This window comes from Chanodichthys erythropterus, chromosome 12 (assembly GCF_024489055.1).
Source record: "Chanodichthys erythropterus isolate Z2021 chromosome 12, ASM2448905v1, whole genome shotgun sequence".
Lineage (NCBI taxonomy): Eukaryota > Metazoa > Chordata > Actinopteri > Cypriniformes > Xenocyprididae > Chanodichthys > Chanodichthys erythropterus.
The window spans coordinates 48,779,084-48,791,539 of NC_090232.1; the positions used below are offsets into that span (position 1 = coordinate 48,779,084).

Genomic DNA, 12,456 nt, shown 5'->3' on the forward strand with positions numbered 1-12,456 from the left:
TAGCCCCGATTTTGGCTCGCCGACTGGTTTTGAGAAATCGATGATAAATGCCCGAAATCACAGGCAAATCGGAGCTCGTTCACGCGAGTGACAATCACGCAGTGTGAATGAGCAAAGACGCGATCTGAGAGAATCGCCGACGAGTCGCCGACACCCGTGAGATATTTGGCATGCTAAATATCTGGACCTGTTGCCGATTCAAAATCCTGCTGTGTGAAAAGTGTTCTGACTGAAAACTACATCGGCGATGACCGACAGCCAATGAAAGAGCAAGATACAGAGCAGCGGGGAGTTCGGGGAGGAGTTATAGACCACAATATCAGCAAGCATGGCTTCATTCACATAAACATTACAATTCTATCAAACGGAAACAAAACACAGACAGCAGCACATTGAAAAGTTATGTATTTACCTCCAACTCTCGTTGCAGAACACACAATCCTTGTTCCTCGCGTCTCCCCAAACATATCCTCCTCCATATTATTCTTTTCTTTTTCTTGTTTTCGCTGCAAATCAGCGCACAGGCAATTCGTATTTCAAGCTTCTTGCGGGCTACTATTTTTAATAATAATCCCACAGTGTGTCTCAATCAGTTCAGTAGTCAGGGCACTGATCAGGGTATCAGCCACATTCACTTTCATTATATACTGATTCACGACCTAGGGAGCTGATTGAGACGCAGGGCCAGTCTCAAGTGAGAACTCCAGTCTTGCACGCGTGATATCGCGTTGTTTCCTTGTCACATCTCGCGTGTGTTTGGTTGTAAAACATAGTTTGCGTGCCAGACAGAGTTGTCGGCGATTCTTCCTATTGTAAAGTCATGCAGTGTGAAACCTTCTGTCGCCGATCCATCGTGCAGTTTGAACACATCAGCGACTGAATGCTGGCCAAGATAGTCATGCAGTGTGAAAAGAACAGTGACCCGACTACTTTGAAAATCGTGCAGTCTGAACTCGGCATAAGCTTGACACAATTTTATGTACTGACATCTTCCGGTTCAAGCATCACATTTACCTGTCTAGGCTTGGTTACTCTTTGTTTTACTGGTTTAGTTCTGTTGACCATGAGTAACTTTTCAGCACTAAGGCTATATTTACATTGCAGGTCTTGATGGCCAATTCCAATTTGTTGACCATATCCAAATTTTGTGACAACTAGCTTATATCTTTTATAAAAGGGATCTTACACTATGCTGTCAAAGTTTGACCTAAAATCTGTATTTGATAAAAACTTTGAAGTTGACATGACAGCAAGTGTATGTTTAAAGAGAAGAACCCATCACATGGAATACTGTTATTGGACAGAGAACTTGGTTCTTTCTGTTTCACTTTAGCAATAAAACAATAGAGTTTATGGTTATTTCTTACTGATTAAACCTGAGGTAACATGAAGGCAAAACCAAGTTCTATGGCATTTCCAGCTCAACACTGTCCCCTAGCAGCCAGGAGCATTTCTGTTGCCTAGTGATTATAACCGTCTGATCATATTTGTTTTGTAAAGTTGTGCTGATCAGATGAAATCAAAATATGTCAACTAAGAAAGAAGATAAGAATGCATACTGTATAAATATATGTTATGTTTAACATCTCTGTCACTTGTGCAGTCTAACAAAGTTTGAAGGTAAACTTTACTAAAAAATGAATAGCACAAATTGCACCAGAAGCACAAATAGTTCAGACACGTCCATGTTTATTCATTTTATTTATTTATTTATTTTCTCTCTGAAATGGTGGATAATCACACAGCATCAGAATATTATGCATGCAAGCATATATATTTTGCATATGAGCACACAATGCAGTTTCTCTTGAACCTGGATGAAATCTTTGTCAGGGCTGCACAAAGGTCAGCTGCACATCTCCACTAACTTCCAAAACATCAATCTCTTCCATGTTATTGTAGCGACGGCTGAAAGTACGAGTTTTTTTACCACTGACAAACACCTCATAATTATCAGGACTGCAAGAAATGGTGACCTGAAATGCACAAAGACAAAGATGTGAACTCATATATCCAGGCATCTGGGCGTGGATATATATTGATACAATATTATGAAGTAAATATCACAACCTCTATTGTACAGTCAGGGATCATAAAGTCATATGTACCAGAAAAGTTTGCCCTCTCTCAAAAGGCATCTGTCCAGACCGTTCCTCCTCGCCCCACTTCCCATTCTCATAACAGTTGCAAACAACCACTTTCTCATCAAAACGAGGACTGTAGTCAAACGCAATTCCAGTTCTGTGTCGTAGACTAAATCCTACTCTGTTGATTAAAGAAAATGAGAGGAACAGAGGAGTATATCAGTGACCAGGTAGATGTCATTACAACATTCCAGCAGTATAGTAGGATTTTTAAAAGCATTTTTTAAACAGAATATGTTTGATATTATATCTGTGTAAGAAACAACCCACATAGCAAGAAACCATCTAAACAATATTAAATCAATGTTAATTTGTCAATTTTAACTGCATTGAATTAATGTCACTTTTGCAACACCCAATTAATGTTGAAAGAATTCTATTCAAAAAATTTCATCCAAAAATCTACGGAAGAGGATTAGGGCCAAGCAATAATAAAAAATAAAATCATCTTGAGATTAAAGTTGTTAAATTTTGAGAAAAAACTCGTTAAATTTAGAGAAAAAAGTCGAATTAAAATGTTGAGAATAAACTCGTTAAATTATGAGAAAAAAATTGTTAAAGTTCGAGAAAAAAGTCAAGATAAAATGTTGAGAATAAACTCGTTAAATTATGAGAAAAAAATTGTTAAAGTTCGAGAAAAAAGTCAAGATAAAATGTTGAGAAAAAACTCGTTAAATTTCGAGAAAAAGGTCGAGATAAAATGTTGAGAAAAAAATTGTTAAATTATGAGAAAAATGTCATTAAATTTTGAGAAAAAAGTCGAGATAAAATGTTGAGAATAAACTCGTTAAATTGCGAGAAAAAAAGTCATTAAATTTTGAGAAAAAAGTTGTTAAATTATGCGAATTTAACAACATTTTTCTCATAATTTAACAAATTTGTTCTCGTAATTTAATGACTTTTTTCTTGTAATTTAATGACTTGATTCTCAACATTTTATCTTGACTTTTTTCTCGAAATTTAACAAATTTTTTTCTCATAATTTAACGAATTTGTTCTCGTAATTTAATGACTTTATTTTCAACATTTTATCTCGACTTTTTTCTTGAAATTTAACAAGTTTTTTTCTCGTAATTTAATGAGTTTATTCTCAACATTTTATTTCGACTTTTTTCTCGAAATTTAACAAGTTTTTTCTCAAAATTGAACAACTTTAATTTCGAGATGGTTTTATTTTTTTATTATTGCTTGGCCCTAATCCTCTTCCGTAAAAATCAATGGCAATGTCATTGAATCAATGTTAAAATGTGATGTTGCTTCAACTTCATGTTTGCACTCTCAGAAAATAAAACACAACTACTGACTTAAAGGCACACAGTTTGAAATAAACTGCAAATAAAAGAAGTTAAATCTTTTATCAAAAGTTTTTTTTTTTTTTTCTTTTCACTTTTAACCAGGGATAAGATGAGTGAGTTATTTTACTTTGTGATGCAGAAAACTTTCAACCTGATCATCTTTGTTTGTTGGGTTTCATTATAACATATTGTGTGTTGTGGTAAACACATTTTCAAACTCACACAAAAAGCCAAGAGTCAAACTGCTCAACTAAAGGAAACACTTACCAAACATTTTCAATAAAACATCAACATCTAAATCTGATAATTCTCAAAAAGAACTTCTGCTGAGATCTTGAGAGATGTATTGTCTTCTTTTATCTTCAGTTGATTTCAGGCTGTGTGGCTTTAAGTCAGTTGTAGTTGTGTTTCAGTTTCTGAGAGTGCAAGCATGATGTTGAACCAACAATTGTAACATTGATTCAGTGCCATTACCATTGATTTTTTGTTGAAATTTCAACATCTTTGTTCAACATTAATTATGGGTACAAAAGTGATGTTTATTTAATGCAGTTAACATTGACACATTAACATTGATTCAACATTGTTTGATGGTTGCTTGCTATCTGGGAAATGATACTGCCAAACCTTTTTGCTTGGGGATTGATGACTCCCTGGATGACAATGCATTTTCCAGGCTGTACTCCACCATATATGATGCTTTTGTATGGGACCATCTGTTTGTTGGTCAAAATAATTAAAGATATTCATCATATACTGCAATATGACACATTGTATATTAACAATTAAGTTAATGTACTTAGAGAAAACATTGCATATTAAGTTATTTAATAAAATAATCTTAAAATGATAAATAGTGAAAATGTGTTTATAGTGACATTTGTTTCATGATAATATTCAACAACATTTAGAGATCTGCAGAAAGTCTTCATCAAAATGTTCACTTAAAGCACCAGAATCACCAGAAAGTGTGAGAGAAATCCAGTCCAGAAAATTAAATAACACAATTTTGTTGTGCATACCACACATTTGTTGTATTGTTACTGGATATAAAAATGTTAGAGCCCTAAATAAAGGGTTTCCACACATTCAAACCTTTAGGTCATTCTTATTCTTTAAGTGACCCAGAGATTTAGATTATTTGTCTATCAAACATTTGTGCAAAATGCCATTGCCTTCAGGCAGGGCTGTAGCCATAGTGTTCAATTTTGACCATGCAGAGTAGATAAAGTACAATACGCTTACAATAACTGTTTCACAATGACAAGTTCTGATTTTGGCTCTGCACCTCTGTTAAAAAGAGTAAGTACAAAGACTGGGTGCAGATAATATGGAGAAAGCGTACACTTTGCTAATTTACATATACTAGCAAAATTTTAACAATACAGTGCTGATCAGCAAACTTTTCCTTTAAAATAACTCACCAAAGATCCTGGAAGAGCAGGAAGGTGGGACTGTAAGGAAATGCAGATATTTAGGATGGGAACACATTTAGCAGAACTCAAGAACAAGACCACTAACCAAAACAAGCAACATTAACACAAAACAAAACACTGGAAGAAATAAGGGCTTAAATAAACTATCTAGGAAACACAGGGAACAGGCAAAACACAGGGAACAGAAAGAAAATGAAATCAAAACAGAACAAGGCCGTTACAATATGGTGCTAATCTTATTCCCTCATTTCACAACAACTTGTCAAAAATACATCTGTACACACTGATACATCAGATTAGAATTAACACAGAATATGCTATACATACTGTATAATGCTGTTATCTGACTGTTAATGAACCCCAGTTTCCCTTACAAGATTGATAAAGACTTACAGCACCTATCTGGCAAAATAGTTAAAGTGCATTTTGTTTTCTCACCACACAATAGTGGAAGGCGACTACATTCAGTTCCACCATTCCAACCACACAGATCCGATCCACATTTGAGAATGGCATACGGTGCTTGTACTCCGAGAAGAGTTCCCCATTAGTACTTATCTAGGAAATGCCAGAAATATTGTTATTCTTCTGCTACAATAAAAAAAAGGGCAGTGTGGTTGATGGAAAGAGTAAATAACCTTGTAAGACTCCTGGGTGATGAGGATCTGCAGGGAAAACATCTGGCCTCTTGGGAAGGGAGTTTCTACCTTGCGTTCCTCCCAGCCCCATTTCCCATTCTGGCGGGTGTTGTGAACTACATATCCAGAGATGGGCAAGAGCCATGAATAGCGTGGGTTAACCTGCAGAACGACATCAGACCCATGCTCGAGGTTCACATTGAATCTGGAGACGAAACAGAGCAGGAGAATACAAGCTGTAACATGCAATAAGATATAAAGGGATAATTCAAGATGAAACACATTCACATGCTTTTACAGAGAGACTAACCTGTCAGCATCTGGCAAAACCCGTCCACATACAGTAATAATCATTCCATCCTGAAATCCTCCCTGGATCGTAGTGCTGAATGGGACAGTCTGCGTGAAAGTTTTTCTTATCAGACATCCCATAAAATGAGTGCTTGTGCATCTTTGTATTTTTTCATAATCATTTTTAATAATCGCCAGATCAGAGGGAAAGTCCCTCTTGCTGTGACAGTGTTCCCACAGAGATATAAGACAGATACTTGTAGAATAAGCCATTTGAACAGGTACAAAACTGCTGAAATGTACAACATACACAGCAAAGTCCTCAGTGAACACTGCTAAGTGTTTTTATGAGTCCAATCTCAGGTGTTCAAAGAAACACTGAAGCAGAGTTGAAGTTAATGAGATAAGTGATAAAATATGTGATGACTGCAGAGGTGTAAAGTCCAGGGGTCAGAAAGTAAAAGTCCTGCCATATTTTTTATTCCACCCACTGAAGCAGTGTTAAGGTTAACAAGATTTTTAAGTGTTTAATTGTGTGATTATTGTTCATCTGATGGTAACAAGCAGAATCACCAAAGGAGAAAATCACAATTCTTAAGCCACCATCATGGAGATCAGTGTTTGCTTTAGTTGGGCTCTTGACCCTTGACTTGTTACTATTAGATTTTGTTTGTAGTAATAAGTGAAGCTTGTAATATTATTTTTGTTTTCCTAGTCTGCTGAGATATTGAGATTTAATATATTTTTTTATTTTATTTTTTTTTTTTTTTATCTTGATTTCATCTAAGGCTCTGGCTGGAAGCCTGTTGTAGTTCTTGTGTTTCTGCTCATCTTTTTTCTATTCTGTTGTTTCTTTCCTTCAGTGATTCTGCTTGTTAACAGCAGGTGTTCATCACTATTTCTCAATCATCACATAATTATCTAATTAATTTCAACACTCCTTCAGTGTTACTCTAACACTCTGCAGTGTGGACACATATGTGTTCATTAAACACTGGGGATTTTGTTGTAGGGTTTAAAGGGTTAAAAGTGTAAGATGAAAAAACATGCATATTGAAACACTTTTTTACAGTAATAAACTGTAAATTAATTTTACAGCAACAAACTGAAAAAAAAACAGCAATGTACTGTCAAATGTATCAAATGAAACAATTTAACTTCACTTAAGTATTAGTGAAATCTGATAGAACTCAATAATTGATCAGTAGTAAATGTTGAATTTAAGTGTTTTCGCACAAGATGTTGGTGTTTAATGTTTTATTGGGATTTAAAGGGTTTCTGCTTTCTGAGTTTTGTTTGTCATCATTGTGTTTCAGTCAATGATGAGCTGAGAAACACTGATGTTATGCAGCATGTTGCTTTATTTAAAGGCACTAACTGTGTAGTTGCTGATGCAGTGACAATTTCTTAACTAATTTTAATTGCACATGTGCTTTTGTTAGCTATACCTATAGTTATAGCTGCTATAGCAGTTATCTGCAGAAGATTTAAGCTAACTTTATGTTTCTAGTTTAATGATTTTGTTTAATTTGGTTATTTTTACTTTAGTAATATTCTTTTTTAATGGACTCAAATTAAATATAGCTACAAATATTAGTTTATGAATTTAAATGTCAGTCAGCCAATTTAAGGCAGTCGATTTCTGCAAATTAAATTAGTTGATTCGAGTTTTAATTGAGTGCATGATATTTTTACAGCAACATACTGTAATGTATATTACAGTAAATAACTGTAAAATTGTAAATTCAGTAAATTATTTTACTGTAAATTCACGGGACAATGTTTTACAGTGTACTGCAGATATAAATCCAGGACGAGAAAGCTTTACTTATTAAGTTCTGCATATGTATATATATATATATATATATATATATATATATATATATATATATATATATATATATATATATATATATATATAATAAATACTACACTTGTTGTACCAAAAACTGTAGTTTTAAGAGTTTTTTAGGTGAGAATATACTTGTTTAGGCCTGAAATATGTGGCTCATATTTAATTGTAGCACCTTTTTTTACTATTTGTTTTGATGTTTTCGGAGATTCGGGGTCCAGGCTGTCAGCACTCATGCAGTGCTCAAGTACCAACAGAGAACTGCTTCATCTCAGCTAGTCCTTCAAGTATTTGCTGCTGACTCATAGATAGTGGTTAAAATTATAAATCATTTGGAGTATATCAAACGGTCAATCTTTGGTCTTATTAATCTATTACTTGTTCCAGAACAAAACTATTTGGGTTAAGGGGAAAATTACATTTCATAATTTTATATTTAGGCTATATTTAACTTAAATCCTGTATCAGAGTACTACTTTTGTATGTTTTACTGAATTGTTTGCTTGTGTTTTTTTTTTTGTTTTTTTTTTATTCGATTGTATTTATTGTTTGTGTTTATGTCTTTTATAATGGCTATTGTTGTTAATTTAAATGTTGTTCAATAAATATTATTTTATATACATAATATGCCATATTTGGTATTGAGAAAGGCTCTGACAGTGGTATCAGTAAAAGATTTTAAAAGATAAAAGATAAAATATTTTATCACTGTGGCAAATCCCCTTAACTTTTAAAAGGACAATGACGCTTTCCTCAGCGAACATTCAAACTGATTTTTATTTGTATTTTTTTAAATAATGGATATAATATCATTGAAATTGACCTTGAAGACTGAATGCTATATCAGATGTAGGTAATACTCATTTAGTTGATCTCTCTCATAATACTCTACATAAAACAATACGCTTTAATGAAGCGACTCAGCTTTCCTTCTTCACTAGTTTTAAAGAGATGTTTTAGAATTAGTAACGGAGGTTTGGGCTCAACTGTTAAACTGTCGACTTGAGATTTTAATCCGTGGCATAAGGAAGAAGTTCCGCACAAAAAAGGGGTTTTTAAAGGCACTCCATTGTTATTCTTATTTATTTACACACTTGTGTCATCGAACTGTTGTATAAATGCAATATCACACTCATAGCCATGCGATATAGCTGTATATCAGCATGCTGCGATTACCTACGACACTACTGCTGAATCACAGCCGTGATGATACACAGCCATACATCACACAGCTACAAGTGTTACATTGCTCATGTATAACATCAATTTCAAAATAATTGGTCACTTACTGGGTTAATAAATGGTGGTTGCAGATGCAGAGCCATTTTTTCCCCCAGATTTTTGCAGTTCTCCAAAAAAATCTTCGAAGTAATCTTGGATTCACGGCTGAGCACCACTTGCAAAACGTCCAGTCGCAGTTATGTCCAATGCAGCTCTATGACTGAAGCTTCACTTACAGGTTTCAGTTTCTCCGAGTTAATGTTTAACCTCTGTGTTTTCATTACATTGTACAAGTACTGTAAATATCTGTTCATTAGCATGTATTAATATAAGAACCAATAGCCCAATGACAGAATCTAGCCAACTGAGAAAAGGTCTCCTGCCTATGCTTCAGGATAACCTCACTTGAAGGATTCAATTTAAATCAGATAGACATTGGCGTTGTTTGATTGACATAAGTGATAATGAATTGTGTATCAGAGTTCTGTTACATAAAGCAAAGTACATAGCAGAATTTCAAAGTCCAGCTAAGATATATAATGATCAATAACTCAAGCTTTAAGGTTTAGGCCGGGTAGTTTTATCTTTTGTAAAACTCTAAACAGCCTCCTTTTATGACCAATTTACAAAGAGAATACTGTTACATCATCATCATGTCCTCCCTCCGACATTATTATCAAAATATCGTTGAACACACAATATCAATCATTTACAGAATTGTTTCATTGATCCCCCTTATCAAATGTAGAAAACATTACAATTATAAGTAGTGTTTTCTAAATTTGATAAGGGGGATCAATGAAAATAATTACAAACTAATCATGTTCCAGCTGGTAATGTTAATGAGAAAGCTCCAGATGTCACATCATCCTTTTCTGTGGCTTTGTTTTTTTTTTTTTTTTTTTTTTTTTTTTTTATATCGGGATATTGAGATCTTTCTGGGAACCCCATTTTGTCCCATAATGTACAGTAGGGTTAACCAGGACCACACACACACACACACACAGAGAGCACACCCCTGATGTCTTTTCCTGTAATTCAGGGCATTTCATGTATTTCATGAGCTCTGTTTACTTTCTCTTTCACTTTAGCTGAAACAAACAGCCTATTCAAGGATCCTTCATACTGATCACACACAAGGAGACAGAAGGGAGGAATACTATAATATATGTGTTATGATTTCCTGCATAGTATTTCCCATTTTAACAAATGGCAGAAAAAAAAAAATATTTGACAAAAATACAATAACAGGAAAAAAGTGATCATAGTTCAGGAATAGAAAAAACGTCTCGGGTTACAGATGTAACCCCTGTTCCCTGAGTAAGGGAACGAGATGCTACGTCGAATGACGTGATGGGAACCCTCTCCTTTTTGTGTTCGTGAAGCACCTCTGTATCCAACTAATGAGGAAACGTGACGTCAGAGGCGGGTAACGTCACGGACCAGGAAACTATAAAGCATACCCAGAACAAAGAACGCTAGCTTCTGGAATATGTCTGAAGCAAGACGCTCACAGGTATGCCGGTGGTACGGCAACGTGACGTAGCGTCTCGTTCCCTTACTCAGGGAACAGGGGTTACATCTGTAAGCCGAGACGTTCCCTTTCGTGGGAACTATCGACGCTACATCGAATGACGTGATGGGAACGCTATCCCAACTACGCCGTATCACCAAGTACCTGTCTGTTATCTTGTAGACAGAACTGAAGACCCCGGAGAGGAGCCTACGTCCAGGTTGTAAAACCAATAAATGTGTGCTGGGATGACCATCCAGCAAAACCACATATGTCATAAATGGATACTCCTGACATTAAGGCCTTTGAGGCCGCAATACCCCTAGTCGAGTGAACACGGACAGCTAATGGAGATGGCTTCCCATCACGTCATTCGACGTAGCGTCAATAGTTCCCACGAAAGGGAACCAGGGAGATTTCCTCTTTCCAAACAAACAGTAATGGACTCTCTCGGAGGATCGGTGGAGACCGCTGCGCCCTGAAACACACTGGGTGGCAGGGTTAGCAGAACGGCCCCCTGAGGGCGCCAAAGAGGGATGGGTACCAAGTATTTTAATACCCAACCCTCTCTGGAGGGGGCTGCCCTCCATTGTCCCGCGCCACTGGCATCAGGACCTCTTCGAAGCCTTCTTGGTGATAATTACAGTCCGCAGATCTGTGTTACCCCACAAAGACTTCGGCTGTGTCTCCTGTCCCTGTCCCCAAGCTTTCTGCGGGGGACCAAGGGTGGCGACACTTTCTTTTAAATTCCTCAGAATTTAATGTATTCAATATTTCATTTAATCCTCAAATTAAATGCAGCCAGTTCTTATATATATATATATTTTTTTTTTTTGAACAGACTGAATATATTTAGAATGCAAAAAAGAATTATAGCTTGTAATAATTTGCAAGGTATTTTAGGGAAAGAGAGAAAGGGAAACTCCCGTCTGCTCAGATCCCTTAATATATAAATATATATACATATATATAGGCTACATACACACACACATGCATAATTACGGACACGTGATACATGCGCAGCCTCGGCAAACGCAAGACCCGAGCCGTATATACATTCTTGCAGACTTAATCTACGCGCTGCCTCGGCATCGTGAGATCCGAGCCATATATTCTTTAATGAAATGCATCTGAGCTATATTCTTTAATGAAAACTCAACCCACACGCTGCCTCGGCAAGCGCGAGATCCGAGCTTAGACTTTTATTCCCTCGAGAATAAAGCCAACAGGAGTGGAGCTACAAAACTCCCGCTAGTGCATTTTTTACTTTTCTTCGGGCCATTTTTATGAATGAACACTGTCACTGTCAGTTGTGAGCTGACGTGCATGCTCCACTCCCAGCAAACGACACATAAATCACAGTGAGCACAGTGTCCTGAGAGTTTTTACAGTGCACACAGACGGCTCCCTCGAGAGCTGCCTGGGCATACTCACTCCCACTTCACTGCCGTTTCTCGCCATAATACGTGTCTTTTTTCTATATAAATATATGGATTGGTGTGAGATACTCTTGTCCTCAGATGAAGAGATCATGATTATTTATATGTGATAAGACAAACAACACCAAATAAGACACACAAGATACAGAGAGCGCTTGCTGAAGACAACAGAAGCTAGCATTCTTTGTTCTGGGTATGCTTTATAGTTTCCAGGGCTGCGTTTCCAAAAAGCATTGTAAGCTTAAATTGATCGTAGCTCCATTGAAAGCAATGGAGCTATGATCAACTTAGGATTACGATGCTTTTGGGAAACGCTACCCTGGTCCGTGACATCACCCGCCTCTGATGTCACGTTTCCTCATTGGTTGGATACAGAGGTGCTTCACGAACACAAAATGCAGAGGGTTCCCATCACGTCATTCGACGTAGCGTCAATAGTTCCCACGAAAGGGAACCAGGGAGATTTCCTCTTTCCAAACAAACAGTAATGGACTCTCTTCTGATAATCACTGAAAATAGTGCTCTGCACTCCTCCATGTTTCTTCCTTATGGTGTATGACATCCAAGTTCCTGAAGAGCGGTATTGTGTAATTGTTCCAGAATTTCACAGTTGATGCCTCTGTCCTA

At 36.3% G+C, this 12,456-nt stretch overlaps 1 protein-coding gene across 1 annotated transcript; it reads right to left on the bottom strand.

The window, feature by feature from the left end:
- Window positions 1-1,693: 1,693 nt before the first annotated feature.
- On the bottom strand, window positions 1,694-9,068 carry LOC137032698 (galectin-9-like). The gene is made up of 8 exons (XM_067404584.1): window positions 8,946-9,068; window positions 5,824-5,912; window positions 5,514-5,718; window positions 5,314-5,433; window positions 4,864-4,893; window positions 4,067-4,155; window positions 2,109-2,265; window positions 1,694-1,976 (listed from the first exon to the last, which is right to left on the bottom strand). The coding sequence occupies exons 1-8, from the start codon at window positions 8,979-8,981 to the stop codon at window positions 1,830-1,832; spliced, it is 873 nt and encodes a 290-aa protein (XP_067260685.1). The 5' UTR covers window positions 8,982-9,068; the 3' UTR covers window positions 1,694-1,829.
- Between the last annotated feature and the right edge of the window lie 3,388 nt (window positions 9,069-12,456).

Bases quoted from the DNA above. Each gene is read 5' to 3' on its own strand.
- LOC137032698 (XM_067404584.1), bottom strand. From the start codon at position 8,981: ATGGCTCTGCATCTGCAACCACCATTTATTAACCCA. The intron at 5,719-5,823 runs GTTAGTCTCTCT...TTTCGTCTCCAG, and splicing joins GTTTTGCCAGATGCTGACAG to ATTCAATGTGAACCTCGAGC. The intron at 2,266-4,066 runs GTTTGGCAGTAT...TTTAATCAACAG, and splicing joins ATCAATCCCCAAGCAAAAAG to AGTAGGATTTAGTCTACGAC.